We start from the raw sequence: 23,968 nt of genomic DNA on the forward strand, positions 1-23,968 counted from the left end.
TGACGACTTACAAAGTTATAATCAGTTCACAATTCTGAATGCATGTGTGAATCAGGTTTGACAAACATATTAGACAAGTCAATATGGTCAGGTGCCAATCCTTGTTCATATCTTTGCCATGCCATCTCTAAGGCTTTTACAAATTTAATTACAAAGTTCTGTGAGTCAAAGAGACCTTTTTGCTTTGCTTTTGCTCCCAAGATGGTAGATCGTAATTTGGAAAGACTGCTTTTGTCTTTGTAGAACTCCACAGCTAGTTGAACATAATGTGTACGATTATTTGCAGACAATTGCTCAACTCCTAAACTGGTGAGGTGACTGTAGGCCACTCGAGATGCCATTGTAGTTCCAGGATGGGTCAAGATGGGCAGTCCTCCTTGTAACATCTCAGCACTAACTGTGTGTGCATTATATGGATGAGTGTCCAGGAAGAGGTGACACACTTGTGGAGCATGAGAGAGTAGCTGTATCAGAGATAGAGTGACTCACATAGAACTATATTAGTATAATAATACCATACCTCCTCTCTGGAAACTTTACTGGTAAACAGAATTCTGTTCTTAATCTCTTTGTTTTTCAGTTCAGTTTCAGCCAAAATGTTATGTTCTGAAAAAGACAACCAAGTCATTACCAATACACACCATGTGTTATAGTGTAAATACCAGCCTCAGGTGGTACTCGAACTAGCCACAATACTGCATCAGGAGCCATACTGAGTATCTCCAGCCATGAGTGGAACGTGGGTCGATCTAGTTTACCCAACTATAGGATGTGAGCATACAGTAAACTGCTTGTATGTATGCATAAAATGTCAACTTTGTATAATGATGTTCTTCTCTATGTATTAAATATGCTAATAACTGTTTAACATGTCCCAATAGTGCTAAGGTGGCATAAACTGAGGCAGCTTTTTGGAAAGCCTATAAACATTCATGCATGATCCCTACTATACAGTACTATCTTACTGTATGATAATTGTAATATATGGACAATAATCTGAACTCCTACAGACTCCCTAGTGTGTATGAAAACTTTGCAAGGAATAGCAGCATATAAATGTGTGATATCTGTTATTCTACATACACCAAAAATCTCTAACAAAGCATTTAACTGAAGTCTATCTTTTTTACCTACGAGCCATGTACATAGTAGTTATGTACACTTAACCCTCTAGGTATTATGTAAGTCATGTATATAGTACATTTAAATTCAACAGGTGCAGTTGTGCAAGGCTGATATGATTAGTTCTTACTTGAGACAAACAGCAGAAAATAAATTTTTCTTGTGGAAGACTGTATTTCTGATAGAATTCTATAGTGGAGTACACAGACAATTTTATCAACTAATTTAGTATTAAGTATAATATATGTTTTTGTGTGATTGCTCTATTACAGGGGTTAATATTACTATGGCAGCAGCATAAATTTGTATGGTTTCTAAATTTATCAATACCTGATATAAAGTTTTAGTTATTTTAAGAATAATGGCTATTTTGAATTTAAATGCATAGCTACATCATCCACAACATTTCCTACTCAATAGCAGGCTCAGTGTTTTATGACCCACCCTTGGCAATAACAAGGATGGTACCTGATAAAGTGGTCGGTGGAGGATTGGTAGTTGTATCAGGTGCAATAAAATAAGGAGCAGGTAAGTAGATCAGTTTCTCTGTGAACTGTTGGTCAGCTGTGCTAGGATCACAAGTGATGGGATCACATATGTAATAGTCTATGGCAGCAGATCCTGTGGTACCTAAATATGTAGTCATTTTTAAACATATATGTATACAGCTAGTACATGTGAAAATATACATTGCGTATATGCAAAAAGCTTAAACTCAAGTGCTTAATGATGTGTAACTCTATGTCACAGGAGGAATTCTTCATCTTATTTCTACTATGAAACATGGGTAAGCATATTACCTGGGTAACCAAGATAATGTATTTGAATTGGAGCTGGTTTCTTAGCAAACAGTGCTGGCCTTCCACTACTGCTAAACCCCATCAGATCAATCAAGATATCTATGTTATCTGATAGTACTAGTTCTGCTGTTGCTTCCAGTGAGGTTTGTGAGACATCTCTGAATACATCTACAGCTTGCTCCACCTGTATGTATACACTTTTAAGTAATTAATCTATAATAACTACAAGGTTTCTTACCTTCTTTCTCCATTTATCTGTGTACTTGTTTAGAGAATATGCATAAAATTTCACCACTTTACGGTCTGCTAAGTTAAATAGTTTTAGTAACAGATGGGTAGCCTATATATATAAAAGATTTTAAAATAGTGTGTTTTTACAGATAAACTCACATGCACACTTACACACATACAAGTAGATGCATGTATATGCACATATACACACTACAAATTATGGTAACACACACACACACACACACACACACACACACACACACACACACACACACACACACACACACACACACACACACACACACACACTACAAATTATGGTAACACACACACTACACACATACTCACACACTCACACACACACACACACACACACACACACACACACACACACACACACACACACACACACACACACACACACACACACTACACACACTACACACACACACACTCACACACACACACACACACACACACACACACACACACACACACACACACACAATACACACACACACACTACACACACTACACACACACAACACACCAGGGGCGGATCTAGAAATTTTCAGAGGGGGTTTTAGGTTCTCTGGAATTGTAACTTCAGCCTAGCTGTAAGTTGAAGACCAAAAAAAAAAAAAAGGTCACTATGTAGTTTTGAACGCTGTGAAGGTGATTTCAAAGGCAAAAGTATAAAGTTTTGCCAATAGGAAAGGCCATAATATAAATAACTCTTTGTAATTTTTTATCCCCCACATGAATTGTAGGGGCACGCGCTATTTCAGAGGGGGTTTCTGGAAACCCCAGAAACCCCCCTAAAACTGCCCCTGCACACACAACACACACACAACACACGCACACACAGGCTTGATACAAACACACATTAAGTACTTACAGGATGATTGTTGAAGTTATAACTCACAAAACCAACATGTATCTGCTCATTCCTTTGCCTTTGTATTGTGTTGTGTTTCATCTGTTTAATAGGACCAGCTTCACTTGCTGTATATATTGTAGAAACAGCTTTATGCTATATACAAATACCATCATTAATACTATAATTCTTTATACATTGCATGGCCAACAACATACCATATTTATATCAAAGGGAAAATGTAGCAGATGTCCAGGAGAGTGACATGGTCGTTTTGTGTGTTGTATCATGTATTCAATATTGTCAACTTGTTCTTGCAGGATTTTGTGAAGTATTGAAATTTCTTCTTCGTAATTACTCCAATTACAAATCATTCTGTGAACATTTATCAGTTTACACCTGGATGTAATATAAAATAAAATATTATGATGATAAAGTAGAAAGAACAGAGGAACAGTTTAATAGAAGAACATGCAGTAATAGAACTGTTCCAAGCAGTATAGATTACCATACAAATTGATATTACAAATTCAAAGACCAAACAATTGCTTTACCAGTGGCATTCATACAGTAACATGTACCTGTAGATCGTCTCTAATGAAACAGCTGTATACTACATAACAAGCTCTATCCTAGCTAGCATCTACAGTACACACCTTGCCTGAAAATCATTGGGATTGAGGTCTATAGTACGCTGCAGTGCAGTTGTAGCATTATTATAGTGCTTTAGTGAAATTTCTGCTGCAGCATAATTCAAGAATGCCTGCCATATATGAAACAATATTATACAACAAACTTCATTACTAGTAGAGCAGCTAATCATTCACTTTTTGATAAAAGCACTTGGTACAGTATTTAATTGATTCATACTACTCATATTAGATATGGTGCCATTAAAATTACCTATCATATCACACTCAAACAACCTGACAAATAAAACCAACAGAAAATGTATATGGAAGCCATAAAGTACTAAATAGCAAATATACTGAGACTTTGCATCTGCATAGACAAGTAAGGTATGGTCATATCCAAAAGCTGATCAAGGGAGGTGTCCATACAGGTGATTAGCTTGCCATGTTAGGAAGTATGGAGGGTAATGGTATATGAAGCTATAGACATACAATATACTATTTCTATTGGATAGTGCCTGTACTTTTTACACTGAAATATTGGCTCCATTAGAAGTGTTTAAAAACAGTTTATTTTACCACATTTTGAAAGATTTTCTGCGTAAACTTGAAATACGTTCATGTTATTTATATGAAAACAAAGATTTGGGATGCATTTGTATGGCTTTCTGACCAGCTAGAAATGGGCTTATAATCTAGTTTTAAAGTTTCCAGACATACCTTTTTGACATGGCACCATATATTATCTCAAATGATTTAATATACCTTACTCAACTCCCACAGAAAATTTGGTACTTTCATTTTACAAAATGAACAATTTCATCAAAATTTGTTCCTTAGCCGCTCTACTATACACCATATACAGCCCCTCAAGAACATTAAATATGGTCCTATGTACATGCACATACATGTATCATATGTGTACACAGTGAAACCTGTGTATTAAGGACACCTTGGGACCAATCAAAGTGCATGTCCTGATTATCTTATTCTCCAGGTCATTTATGTCCTTTGGGACAATTACCAAGTGTCCAGATTACAGAGGTGTCCTCATTTTCAAGTGTCCTGATTAACAGGTTCCGCTGTATATATACATACACACAAAGATTTTGCCACAATTTCATTGTCAGCTACACAACATAAAAATATGACACCTCTGGTAAAGATGGATCTAAAATTGTTGCTCTTCTACCAAGTTCTGATGCTTTCTCATGATCCCCAAGGGTACTCAGGATCACAGCAGAGTTCACCAGTGCTGATGTGTTGTTCTCGTTCATGTCTAATGCTTTACTGTACTCCTTCAAACTATCAGTCATTTCCTTCAGTTCATACAAGCTACTAGCAATGTAGAGCTGAGCCTCAATATCATCTGGATGATGTTTGCTCCATATTCTTGACTCCTTGATACACTCCCTGTATTTCTTCTGGTAGTAGAAATTTGTGGCTGATGATCTTAATAGCAGTACTGAAGTGTGTTCATATTTTTTGGCTCTTCTCAGGATTTTATCTGCTACCTTGTACTGTCCATCTGATGTAAGTACATTGGCTACAACATAACAGAATACAATTCAGAAATACAATCTATTTACAGTTTTATATACATTGCAGGAAAAAGAGTAAACACATCCCTTTTCATCATTAAACAAGCTGTTTAACAACAATTATGGTAGTCAAACCTGCTATACTGCTGTCAATACATACCAAGATTGATTAGAGTGTGAATGTTTTCCTTCTGCTGTACAGCAAGCTTCAGACATTCGATGGCGTCTTTAACTTTACCTTGAGAATACAATGAACTACCTGCAGATCTGAAGAAATATGAACTCTATATAAGACAGTGGGCTAAATACATCTTTTGGGACAAAATTCCCTAAATATTACTGGAGCAAAGTAAATCATTTTTCTGCAGCTGAAAATATGATTGCTAGTAAACATAATACCATAACTTAACAGACCAATATACTCTAATAGAGCAGCCATGTTACACTTTGATTATTATAGGTAAGTGGTCTATTTTCTCAGGCTTTATGCCAGCAGTATTAGAGAGGAGTATTTCTTCAAAATAATTTTCAGTAACAATGCAAGTAAATAAATTATAACTGAAGATTATCCAATTATTATTCCTATACTGATTGTTATTCTGGCATAATGTCTACATGTTGCAATCTTCTTAACCCAGGGGTGTAGCTACAAACTTTAAATAGGTGAGACAGACCACTCAGCATACGTAGCATGTTCAGGCTGAGGGGGGCAAGACTAGTAACCCACTGGCCACAGGTGAAAGTGTGGGGCACTTGAAGTCCCACCTGGACCTTCATCTGTAACATCAATGGGTGAGCCTATTATATATAAATTATGTGCAAAAATACATATCAGTGTAATCACACTATATAGTTGATCTAACTAGCATGTAAATTGTTATGAACTTTGTTAATGCAAGCTTTCAATGCACCTAAAGTGATCTAGAAACGTCCAGTGCTCCTCAAACTAATCTCAGTTTAATCACCAATATTTGGTGAGGTAGCTTCCTCACCTGCTTACATTGTAGCTACACCCACATTAGCCATCATGTATTTATAGTACACTTCAACTCATTAGTGAGTCTAGTGACCACTCTAAATTTTCTTCCAATAGGAATATATGTAGCTATGCTTACATGGACATTCAAGGGATCGCATATTTAGGGGTACCTGTAATGTTAGCCAGGCCAAAAAAATTTAAAGTCTCAAATATTAAATTGTACTAAACCATGTGGTCACAAGTTAGAAGTATGTATGTCCTTACCTCCTGCATCATGGCTATATGTACAGGGCAGATATTTAGTGTCCAGTCATTGTAGCTAGACATAGCAAGACAAATACTTCATGCATCAATCAGTCAAGGTGATCCTGAATAGTGAAGTGACTAAACTGACATGGGTCATGTCCAAAGTTGCATGGATACATTGATGAGAATTCCTTTTCATCAGTAGTACTAGATGATATAAAATACCTCAGGACATTTGGCCTAAATCATTTGGGTCCAGTAGAAGCAGCTACTGCTAATTTTATGTGTCTGTGAACAGGACCACTACATATATAGTACTGGGACCAAATTGTTGATTTGTGTCAATTCATAACATGCATCATTGAAGCTAACTTTTCACCATGCATGAATGGATAGTCACATCAATATACACTTTTGTGTCACAGTCTCATGGCATTTAGTTGTTTAGGCTACTTTTTATGGGTGGACTTATAGAGACCTGTAGTCACTAGGAATACTTTGGGACTTTGAAATGCTACTGCATGTTCTATGTAGAAACATGAACATTCTTGGATACTCCAGACAGCCATTTTTATTCGAGTATATCAGAAGGCTAGAGCCTTATAGTAAAACTACAGACTTCATGACCTGTATGCTTAGCTATTTTTTGATGATATATAGTGTCTATCTTCCCACCACCCAAAGGTGTGCTTGCAATACAGATACAGTTATGAAAAAAGTTGCTTAAAGGCCAGTACTGAGACCTAGTTATATGGACTAAAGCATGCTGTAGCATTATAGTTAGCTAGTGGTGAAAATTCTAACTTGTAGCTTTTATTGAAAAGCTTTACATTCATGCAAGCTGGACATACACATCAATAGAACAATTTGGTGACACATATGCATGTGTAACCATCAAAGCCTTCAGAGTAGACATCACTACCTGGATTCAGTTCACCTGATGCTGCAACATAGTCATGGTAAAGTCACAGCTGGTAATGCTGTATGCATACACATCCATGCAGCCAGGTTCACCGTTGCTTCTTGAGTGCATGCATAGATGCAATCACCGGGCCGGCGGAGATGGTCAGGCCTGAGCCGGACCAATAATCTGGAGATGGACCAACTAGCTGACTAACTTGAACAATATTACTTCCACGTAACCACGTACTATTTATATCTACACCTACAGATGTTGTTGAAATGTATGGCATGAGTAGTTACCTGTAGTTTCTCAGACTAAAGCACAAAACTACATGTAGAGTACTTACAATTAGCTTACAACACAGTATGGCGTTCACAATGATTGTGGGATCAATGTATCAAGTGTGCTGAGTCTGCTGACAGTTGCATCTATAAACCAGCACCCTTATTACAATTCAACCTTCATGAAATAATCACCAGCATTTTCTTGGCTTTTTTTTTACCAAGTGAAGGGCTAGCATCTCGGCTGGCATTGACAACCTAGATGCGGCCTTATTCTGTGGAAGGAAGCTGTACACCCACACATCACCTAGCAGCCACCTGAATGAGATTTTGAACAGAAATTACTCCTCTTCGACTATCCACTCATCCAGTCAAGATATATAGTCACACTGAGCAAACTCTCTTACTCCACTTTGCGCCATTTTCAAATAGTGATTGATCTCATGACTGTTCACCAGTAGCTATATTTACATGATGATCCACTCACTTCATCACAGACCGTATAGTATACTGCTTCATTGTAGCTGTGCAGTGAAATGTATACTGGTAGTTACCTAATTAATCAAGGGCTATTCTAAGGGGCTTCTTGTGAAATTTGAAAAATCTTGGGGGAAACGTTATAAGCCATTGTTGGTTATACTTGCTTTTAGCATCAATCTTAAGGCATTTTCAAGCCTTTAAATTACAAAAAAAAATCCTGCGGTTTCACCCCCCACCGGCTTGAACAGACTTCTAATTTATAGCTTCTACAGCCATATATGTAGCTACCAAGTTTCATGCTGTGCCCCCTGTATGTCAGATCTACAATTACTTACCTATATAGTATAGAAACATTACTCTCTGAAGAACAACAAGTAATGAGGAAAATTGTGGAATTTTTTCTCCTGTAAATTGCATAGTAAGAGTGGCACAATGGTTGCCCATCCTTTAGGTGGAAGGTTCGTGGTTTCATAGTGTTGAATTAGTAAAGATGGTGTTCTTCTGGTGAGTTTCTTTGTGTTCAGAGCAGAAAGACATTTGGTTACGCTCCAACTTAAGTTCTTTCCATAGAAAACATATGGGAGAAGAATATCGTTGTTCGCCACATGGAGAAGTGGTTTAGCTCATGGGTTGAATGATTTTTGCTCATTGCAAAGGATAATGTCTATGATAGTCAGTGTTGGGACAGTTACATTTAAAAAGTAACTAGATACATATTACACATTACTTGCAACTGAACTATTTAGTTACAGTTACATATTACCCATAAAATAAAATAACTATAATAATATTACATATTATATTGTGTCCACAGCCTTAAGCTGTCACATGTGAAACTACCACCTTATCACGTGACATCATTGCGTTGTTGGACAACGTGCAAATCTTGGTTATAAGTAAGAAGCTGGTGAATAAGCTTCATTCAGTAGGTTTCATTACTTCGTTGTGGCTAGGCGTTACTCAGTGGATCACTAACAAGATTAGTAACTTTGTTACGTAGTAATAATATTATGTAACATTAGATTCGTTACAGTAACTATTTTACTTAGGTAATGCGTTACATTTGTAAGTAATATAACTTGAGTTATATTACCTGTTTTTATAGCTTTATTTCGTTATATTACTTAGTTACCACAAAAGTAATAATATTATGTAACACGTTACTCCCAACACTGATGATAGTTTATCGGCAATGCCACACACTTCACAATACAAAGTGACGTAATTCCTCATACATCACTTGTTTTTTTTTTGTGTCAATGGTGCTCAATAGAGGTGTCTGGAGAACCACCTACTTGTTGAGAGAGAACCATCAATGATGATGAAAATTATGCATACAATTACTGAAAGTGTGGTGTGTCCTCGGGCACACACGACCACAACATGGAAGACCATAAGGTGGGCGTCACAAGGAGTGAATTACAACAAACACACAAAACAACAACAAACAAACAAACAAAATAAATAGTTCTATGTTTCTACCGACCACTCAGCACAGTTTCTCGCAAGAAAAATTCTTCTAGACGCAGTAATAGATAGTACAGCAGTTTCATAAAGTAATTTTCTACATCAGAGACCATGAGAAATTTATTTAATGATTACCAGCTATTACAAAAACAAATGTGGCAAACCTGTATCATTTTTCAAGGTGCTGTAGCTAAAAGTCGAGTTTTTTCTACTTTTATAATTCATGCATACTAGGGCTGGGGGATAGTGTGTGCATATCGGAATATCGGGATAGTATCACTATCGGTATCGCCTATATCGCTTGAAAATTTACTATCGGACAGTAATTAACAAGTAAAATACGGAGAAATATCTGCACTAAAAAATACTTTAAAATAAAAACTTTTTGGAACAAGAATCAGTCTAAAAGGCTGTTTAATATCTTATGCAAAATACATGCATGGGTACATCCAAGGGGGTATCACATAGGTACGCGCTGTAGGTAGATCTGCGACCGCGGTCAAAGTCTTGACCGGCCGAAATTTCGCTTTGACTTGTGACTAAGAGCCTTTTTTGACCTTTGACCGGTGACTTAGCAACGATAGTTCAGCACATTTTGATTGTGGGTTGGAAACTTTGACCCTTGAATTGGCACGATTTTGGTGGCCTTGACCTTTGACTTATACTTTGACCGCGGTCGCAGATATACCTACAGTGAGTTTGTGTGTCACCCCCTTGACATCCCTCCTTACAACTCTCTTTGAAGACAACTAATAGGAAATAGGTGAATTATCACTATCGTTTTACTATCGTCTGACGTTGCTCAAAATCAAGCTCTTCGTTTTATCGTCAAAAGTGACTACAGTCTTCGTTATGACGGAGTATGTCGCACCCGTTCAAGCGAGATAGACAACCTGACATCTCCCCACCAGCCAAGGAGGGCAAAACAATTCACTACGCGTGTGTTTCGTGCAGCGAGAACGTTGAAAATGACTGTATCAGTTGTGACTGGTGTGGACAGTGGGAGCACAGTAAATGTGCTGGCTTAACTGAAGATGAGCTGAAGGTACTTTTTAACATAAACTCGCGTGTCAGGTTTTTCTGTAAACTTTGTCAGCCAAAAGTTGAAGTAGCATTTAAATTTTTTGATGACATTCAGGAAAAACAGAACTCAATAGCTGCAAAGATGAATGTTATAGAAGAGAAGTTGACTAAATCTGTAGCTGACCTTAATTCACGATTTGAACAGTTTAACAAACAACTCACAGCTGCTGCCACCCAGCCAACAGCCTTGCAAAGCAAGGGAACACAAATGTCAACAGTAACCCCACAGAATTCAAGTGGTACATACAATCAGCCTGCACCTGTTAGCAAATTTACTGTGTCAAATAATTTTACAGATCGTAAATTCAATGTTGTGGTGTATGGTATCAAAGAAAGTCCTACTGGCACCCCGAGAAGTAGTCGTACCAAGTCAGACATTGATTCCTGTGTTAACATCCTGAACAAAGCTAATGGTGACATTAGTGATCTTTCTATTAGGGACTGCTTGCGTCTGGGAAAGTTTAATTCATCTAGAACCAAACCAAGACCTCTACTAGTGAAACTATCTCGTGCTTTTGATGTAGCCACTGTCTTATCCAATAGATCTAAAATCCCTGAAGGCATACAAAGAGGAAAAACTAAGAGAGCAAGTATTACTAAAGGAGCGTTGGAGCTTGATTTGTTCCGGAACTGACAAAAAACATATTAAAATTCGTCGTACCAAACTCTATGTTAAAGGCCAAATTTATGGTGAAGTCATTAATTCAACTTTCATACCTAATCCCAGAACTGAATCGTTGAATTCTTCCAGCGACAATTCTACTATGGAAGTTGGAAATGGATCCACATCCAACAATGATACACCTACATATTATATCCAACCATTTACTAACAAATATCGGATGTACAGACCCTAAATGTCAAACAGTGTCAAGAATATAAACTCTTTTTCCTTCACTGTAAATTTATGGCACTTGGCTAATGTTTTGTAATTATGATTAATATCTGTGCGTTACAATCTTTTGTAGATTTCTGCACAGTACTTATATAAAAAATATAATAGTCTATCGTGAACAGTGTCTTGATATCGTTTGGACAGTGAAAATTTCACTATCGCTCAGCCCTAATGCATACCTACTACCCTTTAAAAACAAAACAAACAAACAAAAATGTGCAATAAGGTAGCTACGCTAGGTGATTTATATCTAGCTAGCTAGCAGCGAAATATCACTAAATTACATTTCTGAGTAAATTTTCAAAAAATTTCCGCCAACTCTACAGCAAGTATAGATGACTCACGTGAACTTGTTATTAATGGCTGTTGGGCACGCTGTAGTGCGGGAACTCTTTTTGCTGCCTGCTTGTGACTTCCCAGCCATCACCAGCACCAATATAATAGTAAAAAGTTTATTCATTACCTTCTCCTGAAACACTGGTCCTTAATTAACACAAGTATATTTCGGGGGCGTGTCCGCTATAAAACAGCTGAACAAGCGCGCACTATATAGAAGCACACAAAACGTGAGCATAGTGTGTGTTTTGAGTATCGATAAATCTATAAGTTGTGATGGACAAGGCGTACAGCGAGGCTTTAGATAAATCCCTCACATCATTGGTGAACACTCTACCGTCTATCCTGGACATGGTGTTAGTACGAATGAACACCGACTTTCACCCATATCAGCAAGAGGTGATCAGAGCGGAGAAAACTAGTGTAATGAAAGTTGTCAAATTCGTTGGAACTCTGAAATCAATGCCCGACGATGTTTTTATGAAATTCCTAGCCGTCATGGATGCTTTGAAGTACGGACACGTGGCAGATGAGATCCGGAGCTCAGCTGGCATCCCAATTCCTCCTAGAAGTGAGTGGTATACAGACTAAGAATACATTTTTCGTTCTATTGTTTGGATGTGTATATAAAACTGTGGTATGTGAGTTGAATTGTCAACATGGGTTAGTTTTGCATGGTCAGACCACTTTTTTTCTCCTAGGGTAGGAGAAAAAGATGGTCTGGTGTGTTCGGATCCCACACTTGTCTTGACACTATCCGGATTATTGGGTAGTGCTAACCAAAGAAACATGATGCTTTTTTAAAACAAAATAGTAATCTGAATCACAAACGCACATTTACAAACCAATCAATGTCTAAAGTAGGGCTGGGAGATATAACACTTCTTATTGTTTTACTGTGATTTTTAATATCGTGCACTACTCCAGCTTGTTTCAGTACTTTTGGGTGCCAATTTTTTATAGGCCACACCCATCATACTGTATGATACATTAAAAACAATCAAGGCATAGCAAACGTGCATGATTTGGCGGCATGCACTTATAGTGATCAAGCATGGCTACTGTACCATGCTCCAGCTGCACTTATATCAATACACTGTAATAAAGCAGACTTCCTCATGGATTGGCAACTATAGCTGTATGCAATGTAACCTTATGCAGAACTTTTTAAATCTCAGGGGCATAGCTATCCATCGTAAATTACATTCTCAGGCATCCCCTGTTTATTCTGACCATGCGATGTAACTGCCATAATGCACCAGTATTGTACCATACTTTAATAGAACCGTCACACGTGTACATCATAGCTTTATGCTATAGCAACACTAGCATATTTAAAACAAGTGCAAATTAGTAATTTAAAAATGAGTAGAGTTCCAGCAACAAAAACTAGTGAAACAAGAAATATGAGTGATTGTAGCTATTGCAACATACCTATGTGCTACACTGGTATGTTACTGTCAATCCGTTCAATAATGTAGGTATTTTGTTGTAATGTCTACTGTCATTCGTATCTGTTGTTTCACTACTTTTTATCTATATATGGTAATAGAGAAAGCATTGGGACATATAGGAAAGCATGTATGGTAGTAGCTGTGGTTGACGGAAAGGCATGTCTTGGGCCAAGGTGACATTGAAGAAATTAAGCCTGTAGCTATAACCATAGTAAATTGGCTAAAGGTAGGCAGGCAGTCAATTGTGAGAAGGGTCTGAAGGCATTATTGACCTTGATTATGCATAACCAATACTAACAAGGCGGCATCAAGGAAAAGCGAGGCTGGATTTTGGATGATATTTTTGGGCAGGAGAGCCCAAACCTCCATGGTCTCTACTATACGGTATTACTGTATTGCATGTATGATAGTCATAGTTCTATATAATTATACTAGTACCAAAAAAACTTTGGAATTTTCCACTACAGTACGGACCATAGCACATCGATACAAAGTACTGAAACAAGCTGGGGTAATGCACGATATTAAATCACAGTAAAACAATAAGAAGTGTTATATCCCTACTGTGCTCAGATACCATAATGGAAATGCACAGTAGGGACATAACACTTCTTATTGTTTTACTGTGATTTAATATTGTGCACTACTCCAGCTCATTTCAGTACTTTTTATTGATGTGCTATGGTCCCCACTCTAGTTGAAAATTCCACATTTTCTTGTGTACTTGTTTGTAAATAATTATTATAACTGGTGAATCCACGCATACTGCATCTGAAATGGTGCAGCGCGCCCCAGCTAAATCAATTATCATCTGAAAAGTGAAGTATCCATTACGCTTTGTTGTCAGCTATGTTCAACCCATTACACAGTATTACGAATCAAGAACTGTTCGAAAAGCCACTCTGCAATCTACACATACCAAAAGAAAGAAATGGTGCTGCGCACCCCAGTTATATCAATTATTGTCTGAAAAGTGAAGTATCCATTATGCTTCATTGTCAGCTATATTCAACCTGTGTGTAACAGCAGTACGAATCAAGAACTGTTCAAAAAACACCTCTGTAATCAAAGTAGCCACTAAGAAAAATACAGACGATTTCCATTACGAAGGGAAGCCATCATGTGCTACCGCCAAATTGACACTTTTTGCTGCCAGCAAAGATGAATGGAACACAAAGTAGGACACTGGTAAGTCCATGAAGAATGCATTGTATGAACTGCGGCATGTCAAAAGGCACCTCTTGGGCCGAAGCAACGTCGAACAGTGAAAAAATCAAGCCAATAGCCTTATCCGTTATTAAGTTACGCTTGTCTGAAGGCATCCGTCAGTTACTTACTCAGTCAGTCAGTAGAAAATTCCGTTAAATACATATATTTTTAAAATTCCGTAGCAACTTGTTGAAAGCATTTCGGGTCAATCAGAAAGCTTGTTTGGGCTTAGTTTTACCTAACCAATACTGCCTCATTGTCGTTTGGAAAATTGAGGCTGGTTTTTGGGTGATGTTATTTCATGGGCCATGCCTACTCCTTTGTGGTCCCTACTATACAGTACTATCGTACTGTATGATAACTGTCACTTTGATGGCATGGTCATAGTGATAGCATGATGGCGGGTTTGTGTTGTATGAAAACGTACTTGTCAGCTGTCAGCAACTCATGTCAGTTACATGACTAAACAGAATACCACAAAAGTCAGAACCTGGCAAACCCTGATGTCAGGTTGGAATATAATCCACTGTGCTACTACTGCAGCAAGCTACACGTTTTCCTTACTTAAAAAAGAACAAAGAAGAAACCTCTAAGAAGGAACCTACACACAGTGTTGATGAAACCAAACCTGAACACTAATTGTGGTCTGCCTTGTTTAACATAATGATACGACTTTCACTGTTTGTATGAAGGAGAGTACTAGAGTTGGGCGTACTCCAACCACAGCTCACACAGGTAATTACCTCTATAGTGACAGTTGAGTATGATGGATGACTGTTGGAAAACAATCCAGGACTGGAAGAATAGTAACTACACTTACGAGCACCTGTAGCAACTAAGATAATCTGGATACATTAGTAAAGACATTACTTCCTTATCACAATGTGACAAAACAGGAAACTGATTACCATTTCATTGTATGGGGAATGTACTGACAGAACAACAGGAATATGAGCTCACTGTGTCTGCTTAGAAATTTTCAACAAGTAGTCAGCAACTCTCTTTGTTAAGCTAAACCACATCCTATTGATCACTTGCTACTTATCTCAGATTATTATGTTTTGTGAGCCAGTTTTTTATTTTTTTACGTGTGTGCTAACTTGGGAGTACGAAAACCACCTGGTAACTTTTGACACTGCCAAAATTCTAGGAGAGCCAATCAGCATATGATGATACAACGCCACTTGGAATATAACTGTTGCTCTATTGGACGTACAATGTATGATAGTTCTGCTGCACAAGAAATTATGATGCACTAGCAAACAAAATACTGCTGCCCTAAGTTACCAGGTGTTTTTATGCTCACACTCATTAGAATGTCTGGTTCACAAGACTACTATTCTGTTATCACAAGCATTACTTGCCTTCAATTGTTATTCTTTTGTCCTCACCACCTGATCGACCCTGTTAGGACTGGTACCTGTGCCCATTACACTCAATACTGGTCACAGTGTGTTGCTTACAAACTACAGAATTTTAGCTTACTAAAGTTTTCCTTCCAGGTAAACATGCAACTAAAAATCAGGAGCACCAGACTCTAAACCTTCACATAACTTCAGGAAGGTAACCCATATCTAGTCTCGCGTGGCCAGACTGTCTTTTCTCTTTGTCATTGGGTAGGAAGAAAAAAAGGATCTGGTCCAGTTTGAGTCTCACAATTGTCTTGACATGTCACATGGTTACGTCACAAATATGCAGTATTATGCCCCATGCGTTTAAACTCCACTAGTACTGCTACAGTGGCACAACAATAACTGAAGATTCCGCTTACCTGCAGTGAATCAATAAAAGACTTTTAACTGATTTGGTAGACGTCAAAGTAGCTTTAGACTAGGGCTGAGGAGATTATGAAATTTTGCTACCTTCACGATTGTAGAATGTAATATATCACAATTTTGATAACAATCACGATGTTAAACTTTACATGCATCAAACTATCATACATGCACAATTTCGTATAAATTACAAAACGAGGTGAAATTGTGTACAACTGATCAGACCAGTTATAGTTCAATACAAACAGTATACTGAATAATAGTATCCTTAGAAATTCAATGGTTTGTAACAGGTAAGCTTTTTCAGTAGTAAGATTCCACAATAGTGTCACCATTTTGAATTTATTTACATGTGATGTCACAACATCACGATGTTCATATAATACATATCAACATCACGATGTTCAGACACAATCATGATTAATCCCATAATCGATATAATCCCTACTGTGTATTTCCATTATGGTATCTTAAGCACAGTAGGGATATAACAGTTCGATGCAGCCACAGTTACTACTGAATATGAAATATCCCTTACAGTAGTGTAAGTGCTCCAATAACTTTGTGACGTCTAAATACACTCCTCAAAGAAAATGTCAATACTAAAAAGTAATGCTCTGATATGGTTTTGTTACATGAAAATTGAATTTTAGCGGTTCTTAAAACAATTTAATATTTGTGCTTCTGTAATAATTTCCTTGTTCCTAATGCTTTTGACCTTATAATTAGTTACACTAAGACTCTTTCGTAAAGAAGCCTCTTGTCATGTATGATATTTCTATTTAATGGCAGTGCTTGGGTGGGCAACCTACATTTTTTGGGGAATCTCAGTACTGCCGTACTGTTTGACAAGTGTAAGGAAAAATTAAAAAATTACATTTGAGTAGGGAACACAGAAATAAAACAATGGAGGTCATCTATACCTATACTAGTGGACATTTAATTCCTATTTCAGTCTTTAAACCCTGTCAATAATGTAACTATGACTGAAATAGGGATTACATGTCCACTAGTATAGCTGCAGGTGTACAAGACCTCACTTATTTCATTGCTATGATCCCTACTCAGATATAAAAAAAATTTTTTGCAACATAATAGCTGGTGAAGCAGCACATACCACATCAAAGGAAAGGACACACCATCAAAATTAATCGCACGACTGAACACATGCCTCGACAATCACTGAAGTGTGACTATTCTGTTTTATGTTCTGCTTTGTTCCATCCATTAAACAGTTCTACAAGTGAAGAACAGTACAAGAAGCACCTCGGCAATCAATCCCGTTACTATGGAAATTGCAGAAAATTCTTGTGATAGCCAGCTCTAATGCCAAATCGCAAATCAACACTGGTGGAACCCTGCCTCTTTTTAAAATTAGTTCGTTAACTTTTTTGTTAGTGGCTGTGACTGCTTTGTTTGAGCATCTTGATCTCTTATCTCAAGTGAGTTAGGGTTGAGTGATGTTATCGTTTATAGTGACATAACGTAATATTTCGGGAGTATTGATAGCGATAAGCACCACCTATAACCCTTAAACCCACATATGTAGTCCAGAAAATTGGATTTAAACTTAAAATATGTGTGCCTTGCACAAAGTGCTGTAACTTTCAAAGTGGCTATGCAATTTATGCCATTCCACTTGTGAATTAAAATGATACCTAGGGTTTACCTTTATGACAGTGAGGCCGTGTAAGTAACTTTTGTAAGAAAACATGCAAACCCTTTACATACCTTTATAAAATGATCCATAACTTGATGGTAGTTGCTCCTATCACCTTGCAACAAATTCCATTTGATTCACCATTAAATTTTCTATCATGCCATATATGACTCAAGTCCACAATCAAAATTAAACATGTGGTGAGAATTTTGAAACGCTACTCACTGTTGTTCATTGCTTCATAACAAGTAAGCCGCTGTAGTTGCGGTGTTCATTTAACCTTCTCCAAGTAGCTCAGTGAACGGAAGTTTAATCATTGTGAAGTTATAGGCTATTAACTAGATGCCGGACTCAATGAGTCAAGCACAGATCCTGGAATGTGTATTCGTGTAAGCTATTCATTATAAAGGATGGGATTATGGGCCTGATATTGGTGCTCCGTAAATAGATTGAACTGACACCGAGCCTGCAGGACATTACCCTTGGGCAATTGTCTGCCTGCATATTAGCAAGCATGTCTGTCCTCTTATTGTTTCAGGCTCAAGTGCTTCCTGAAATAACTCATCAATTAGTTTTCCTCTGCATTTTAGGGACAACCCACCCAACAAAGACGGGTTAACAACCCGTCAGTTATATCCCCAAAATTGCTTGGCCGGAGCATCTATCTAAGCCCATAACTAACCCACATAAGCACATAATAATGCATTATTATCCATTATTATGTGCATTTATGCAAAGAAGCAATGGTACATGTGTTGATTGGAATGTGTTAATATTCAGTTAGAGTGTTGTTAATTTGAGTGATCCAAGAATCTTGGATCTCTGCCACTGCTGTGGCAGTTCTGGCACTCCTCAAACTGTGCCCTGAAAACTTTCCAGCTGGTAAGTTGGCTGCCACTGTTTGTTTGAGAGTACTGCAATATAGCACTGGGCCTCTCTTAGATTCCCTGGGCTAGTGGTGAAGCACCTCGTACAGGCTCTGCCTTCTGTGTAAATCCTCCAGTGCCCAACTGGGAGACTTGATAATAAAACTGTTTAAAAATTCTCTACTTAGGTGGCCGAGTCCTTGGTACCACTGAGTGTGGCGGTTGGTCGGAATCTCCGGGTGGCCTACAGATCGAAGTCACATTGAGGTTGGCTTTTTTATTTTATTTTAGCATTTGTCCTGCTGATACTAAACCCAACGATTTTGCTTAGGATCCATGGACTAGTGGTGAAGCACCTTGTACAGGCTCTGCCTTCTGTGCAACCCCTCCAGTACCCAACTGGTAGACTTCATAATGATGGTAACTATGCTGCCAACAATTATGGTCCTCCTTCAGTCCATTAATCCGTTTTAGTAGAGCTTGATCCTGACCATCATCACAGATCAGTGAATGGCATCTGCAGGCCACCCAATTTCTAGTCGGGTGCCTCCTCAGGAGGGACGGATGCAGCAGTGTCACGGAATTCACCATACTTTTGAAAGACTTCTCAAATTCTCCTTATTCGGTTGTATGTACGGTCACAAATTTTGTCACACTAATAAACTAGGCAAATGCTACCATATTTCTCTTTTTCGTAAGTATCATGGCTTACATACGTATGTGCACTGTCAAGGGTAGTAAAAGTGTAATTGTGAATACTCAAGTAGCTAGCCATTATCTCAAGAATGACTGAGGAGGGCATTGTTGAATCTGATGCCAGAACTTTGTCTTCTGCTGTCACAATGCATGGTACCTGTAGCTATGGTGATTAGACATGTGTACAGCATGTTTGTAGAATGGTACACCTTCTCCTGTTATGTCTAAAGACACGTGTATCAATACCTATTTCAATATAATGACTTGTCTGACATTATAATCTCCAAGTAGTGTACCAATGGCACATTTACCCACACTAACAACACCACTCAATAAATCAATAGCAGCCAATTGTCACTGCTGCAGGCTCACCCCTCGATGCTATTATCATCTGCCTGTTAGCAGTGACAAGGTAGAGACTCTGATTGGTCCATGTAAGTGTAGCACCAGATACTTTCAAATGCGGGATATGGAGAAGTCCTTACTGTGATTGGTGATCTCCTGCTTTGTATATATGCAGTCAGAGCTGTTCCAGAGTAGTGGTGAGCTGCCATATCGTATACAGCCGATGATTATGAAACACAAATCCTATAGTTGGGACTTTGGAATCATTAGCAGGGCATAGTGTCCTATCTTGTCCCTCAATATAGATGGGAGGTATGGGGCCACAATTGTGGCCTGTAATCCAAAATCAACAGCCTTACCAAATATAGTATTTGTTACCTGCACTCCCACCAATGGAAGTGGATTCCAGTACTTTGGAATGGCTACTGCCACCATTGATGAAATGTTTCTTTGTGGTGATAAAGAATTAAAGTGGTAGGTCTGCCCCTAACCAGCAATATGTTCCCCCTAAATCTGGATTAGTTGTTTCTTGTTAAACCAGTATGTATAATATTGTAGCCCGGGTCCAGGTTTACAGAAAGAACCCACAATGAGGTCACACTTAAAAGGTGGAGATGTGGGCTCCTTGGTATGGAAGTCTTACCTTTGGGGTCCATATCTTATGTATGAAAAGAAAATGATTAGCCTAATTACCTTAGTCATGGATCCTGGGGGAAGACCCCATAGTGGACCTGTTTGGGCCTCTATTGCCCATGTGCAGAATACTGCAGATAGAGCAATGTGTTGTGATGAGACGTTGCTGCTGTGTGTAGTCACAAGCAAAAAAACAGAGTGGCAGTGTGAACAGTCCAGCTGTTTGCCTAATCTCTGTAGTAGGATACAGATGGCATATTAACATTGCTTGGTAGTAAATAGCTAGCCAATTGTCACTGCTCAGGCTCACGTCTTGATGTTATTAACTGTCTGTTAGTAGTATCAAGGTATAGAGACTCTGACTGATCCATGAAAATGTAGCACCAGACACGTATATTGTAGGGAAGACAGATATGGAAGTTCTTCCTGTGACTGGCTACTTGTTCTCCCCCACTAGAAGCCAGATTACAAGTATACTTTTTGGGACAGCTGCTGCGGCCACCATTGATGGAATTGTTTATAGTGAACAATAGTAGGTATGCACATGATTAATCAGCAATATTTTCTCCCCCATATCTGGATTAGTTGTTTCTGATTGCACTACTGATATTGTAGCCCAAGAAAATGGGTAGTTAATCTGGTCATAATATCTTTAGAGTTCCTTTTTCGAAATGATTTCCCTGGTTTGTTGCTCTCTTGTTTCTAGTGGAGGATTGCTCTGCTTTGGTTGGACTGTCAGAGGCTGATGTGAAGAGTAGTAGTCTCACAGGAAGTCAGAGCTGTGACGTAACAGTGAGAAAACATCCTTGTGAAAAAAGTTATAGAAATCTATTTTATAAACTTCTGGGTGTTGAGTTTTGATTGTTTCCACTTACAGGTAGATAGCTGACATTCTGGTGGTCTAGATGTCACGCTGGTCATAAGACTTGGATTGATTTAGTCCAACCTGTGGATGTTCCCTGGTTTTTCTCTCTCTCTCTCTCTCTCTCTCTTTGACTTTGACAGTAGCTGCAGGACCTCTAGCTACTGGTGTGGATATAACATCATTTTTCTGTTGATAAGAAGGGTGGTTGTCTCACACTTGGAAGGAGGATCATACACTCTCAAGACAACGGTTGCATGAATATACATTGACAGCCAAGCTACCATACGTAGCCAAGCTGCTACCTGCAACTACGTATACCGCTGCATGGAACAGAAGACAATAACATCGCAGCCAACCGCTGCATGGAACAGAAGACAATAACATCGCAGCCAACCGCTGCATGAAGTAGAAGACAATACCATTGCAGCCAACCGCTGCATGAAATAGTCGTAGTGAGAATGTCTTGCCGCCAGCTGGAAGTTCCTGAAGATAGTGTTGCAACGGACGAGGTTGAACAATGTACTGTAGCTAGTACGGTTAGTCTGAGAGTGAATTTAATCTGTAGTTTAAGAGTAGCCTTGGTTGTTTATTATCTCTGCCTTGATTCTGGATTTCTGGTAGCTACGCGGCTCTGGGTCTCCACCACTAGTGCTATGGTCGCTTACTTCGGGCTTCTGGTGATAGAGGTGTCGCTACCACGGGGGTTTGATGGAGAAGACGATGATAAACTTATGACGCTAAACTGATACTCAACTGCAGAGAAGATAACAACGGCTCGCTAACTGTTTACTTCAAATGTGCTGGAATGTCAGACTGGACCCCCCTAATAGACCTCTTTGAAATACGCACCTAAAGGAATGCACTAGGGGGGTTGGGTCAAAACCTGTATGACTAATGTGGCAATCCAGGCAAGCTCGTCCTGCTAGTTAACCTTGTTTAACCTGTTGTTAAACTTGTATAAAAATTGGGGAAGTTACTCACCTAGTGTTGCCATGCGTGCCCATATTGTGTAAACGTGCATTTCCCAAAAGTTCTTTGCAGGTTTATGGGATAAACAATTCCTGCAGGAATGTTAAGCAGCACAATAAGTGGGTTGGTTGAAATATTCAGTATTGCGAATAGTGAGTTTATATCAATTGTGATACCAGAAGCCCATAAGTGTCAAAGGTACGTTGCAGTACTTGCAGTATCGCTCAGCCCTAGAGTCAGCTATGCAATAGTTGTACAGCAAAACTGTAGCTGATTGCAGCTAGATCATTAAGGGACATGGTGACCATGCCCTGTCAATTAAGGGTGTGGCGGCATGTCCTGATCGCTTAAGTGGCTTGGTCACAATGCAATCATTTATAAGTGCAGCTATAGCTATCTATGTACTCCATCTTGGCAATAGCGCAAGTGCTTCAAATAGTGTCGTGGCATCTAAATATGCTCCTCTAAGGAAGAAGACAACTATGCAATCTCTCTTCTATCTATCTATATATACAAGTGTAAGAAAAAATTAGGAATTTTGCTAAAGTAGGGGTTAAAATGCAATCATTCAGTTGTGTTTTGTTCAGCGGCTTGTTTCAGTGCTTTTTATTGCTGCAGTCCCTACTCATATGGAAAATTCCTAATTTTTTCTTACACTTGTTTGTGTACTTTTTTGTAAACTTTGTTGAATAACTGTATTTAGTAATTCATGAATAACCTGCAATTCCCGAAATACGCAGCTAAACATTCCTAAGGATGCGTATTTTTAACTAACGCCTTTAAACAACACATTACCCACAGAAGTATCTTTTCAACTGCTTTATAGTGTGTCTACAGTATTATTTTCCACTAATTCTCTCAACAAAGCCTCAGGGCTGCTCTTACTTTTAGTTCGCGTAAGTACGGGTCATGCCCACTTTCTAGATGACGAGATACATGAGCCTATAAGGCCTACTACGGTGTTTTTCAGTTGTAGTATGCATGAAAAGTGCTCTGGGAAAGCTACTCATAAAGTCTCTAGAGAGGTGCTATATACACCCGGTTTTTAAACTCGGAAAAGAAACCACCTTCAAGCCAAAGCAAACACTCTGGCTAATCCGTACGTGTGTAGTTTCTCAACCAGTCATGTTGAACAGGCAGCAGCGTATCCCGAAGTGTATCCCAACATTAAAATCACGTGCTCGCTACAATTATGCTACACGTTTATTCCAATATGTTGGGACATTGTGGTGTGTGTGCTTTGATGGAAGCCGTACCCATAAGAGATGGCCACGATAAAGAAGGACCAAAGATAAAACAGTAAGACAGTAGCGCACACATTGTAGGTATTTAATATTAATATTGTGAAAGGTTTTTTTGCCACAAATTCGAAGCGTTTCCGCCAAAGAAGCAAGGCTGTAGCCAGTTTTCCGCTACGCTTTACTGAATGCATCAGGCAGGGCAGGCAGGCAGGCAGTAGAAAATTTGCTAAAATAATTTTTTTTACATTTTGTAGCACCTCGTCATATCGACACGGGCCTTAAACGAAATTAAGCATTCATCATCTGGAAACTCCAAGTTTGTTGTTACAAATCACTACCTGTTTCCATTCGTTCTCTATAAAGCATTGAAGGCGTTGGTGT

The 23,968-nt window shown here is 38.5% G+C and overlaps 3 protein-coding genes across 6 annotated transcripts in view; 2 read left to right on the top strand and 1 right to left on the bottom strand.

Annotated features, from left to right (window-relative positions):
* On the bottom strand, nucleotides 1-12,089 carry LOC136259532 (uncharacterized). Of its 3 annotated transcripts, none has more exons than XM_066052994.1 (13): nucleotides 11,883-12,089; nucleotides 5,364-5,470; nucleotides 4,817-5,208; nucleotides 3,687-3,793; nucleotides 3,249-3,429; nucleotides 3,052-3,186; nucleotides 2,161-2,262; nucleotides 1,923-2,106; nucleotides 1,591-1,752; nucleotides 1,253-1,311; nucleotides 663-762; nucleotides 521-606; nucleotides 1-464 (listed from the first exon to the last, which is right to left on the bottom strand). In XM_066052994.1, the coding sequence occupies exons 1-13, from the start codon at nucleotides 11,996-11,998 to the stop codon at nucleotides 27-29; spliced, it is 2,169 nt and encodes a 722-aa protein (XP_065909066.1). In that variant the 5' UTR covers nucleotides 11,999-12,089; the 3' UTR covers nucleotides 1-26. The 3 variants fall into 3 exon arrangements, with proteins under 3 accessions (XP_065909066.1, XP_065909068.1, XP_065909067.1); XM_066052996.1 differs by having other exon boundaries at nucleotides 5,339-5,470; nucleotides 11,883-12,088; XM_066052995.1 differs by lacking the exon at nucleotides 2,161-2,262.
* On the top strand, nucleotides 10,360-11,277 carry LOC136259744 (uncharacterized). Its single transcript, XM_066053265.1, has 2 exons — nucleotides 10,360-10,605; nucleotides 10,699-11,277. Exons 1-2 carry the CDS (start codon nucleotides 10,423-10,425, stop codon nucleotides 11,275-11,277), a joined length of 762 nt encoding a protein of 253 aa, XP_065909337.1. The 5' UTR covers nucleotides 10,360-10,422.
* LOC136259534 (uncharacterized) overlaps nucleotides 12,060-23,968 on the top strand; it is a 17,795-nt gene continuing 5,886 nt past the window's right edge. The window contains exon 1 of one of the 2 annotated variants that reach the window (XM_066052998.1): nucleotides 12,060-12,445. In XM_066052998.1, coding sequence (XP_065909070.1) covers nucleotides 12,151-12,445 — 295 coding nt within the window. In that variant the 5' untranslated portion in view covers nucleotides 12,060-12,150. The remainder of the gene's footprint in view (nucleotides 12,446-23,968) is intronic. The other variant, XM_066052999.1, reaches the window with a different exon arrangement.

The sequence above is a fragment of the Dysidea avara genome, chromosome 7 (assembly GCF_963678975.1).
Source record: "Dysidea avara chromosome 7, odDysAvar1.4, whole genome shotgun sequence".
NCBI lineage: Eukaryota > Metazoa > Porifera > Demospongiae > Dictyoceratida > Dysideidae > Dysidea > Dysidea avara.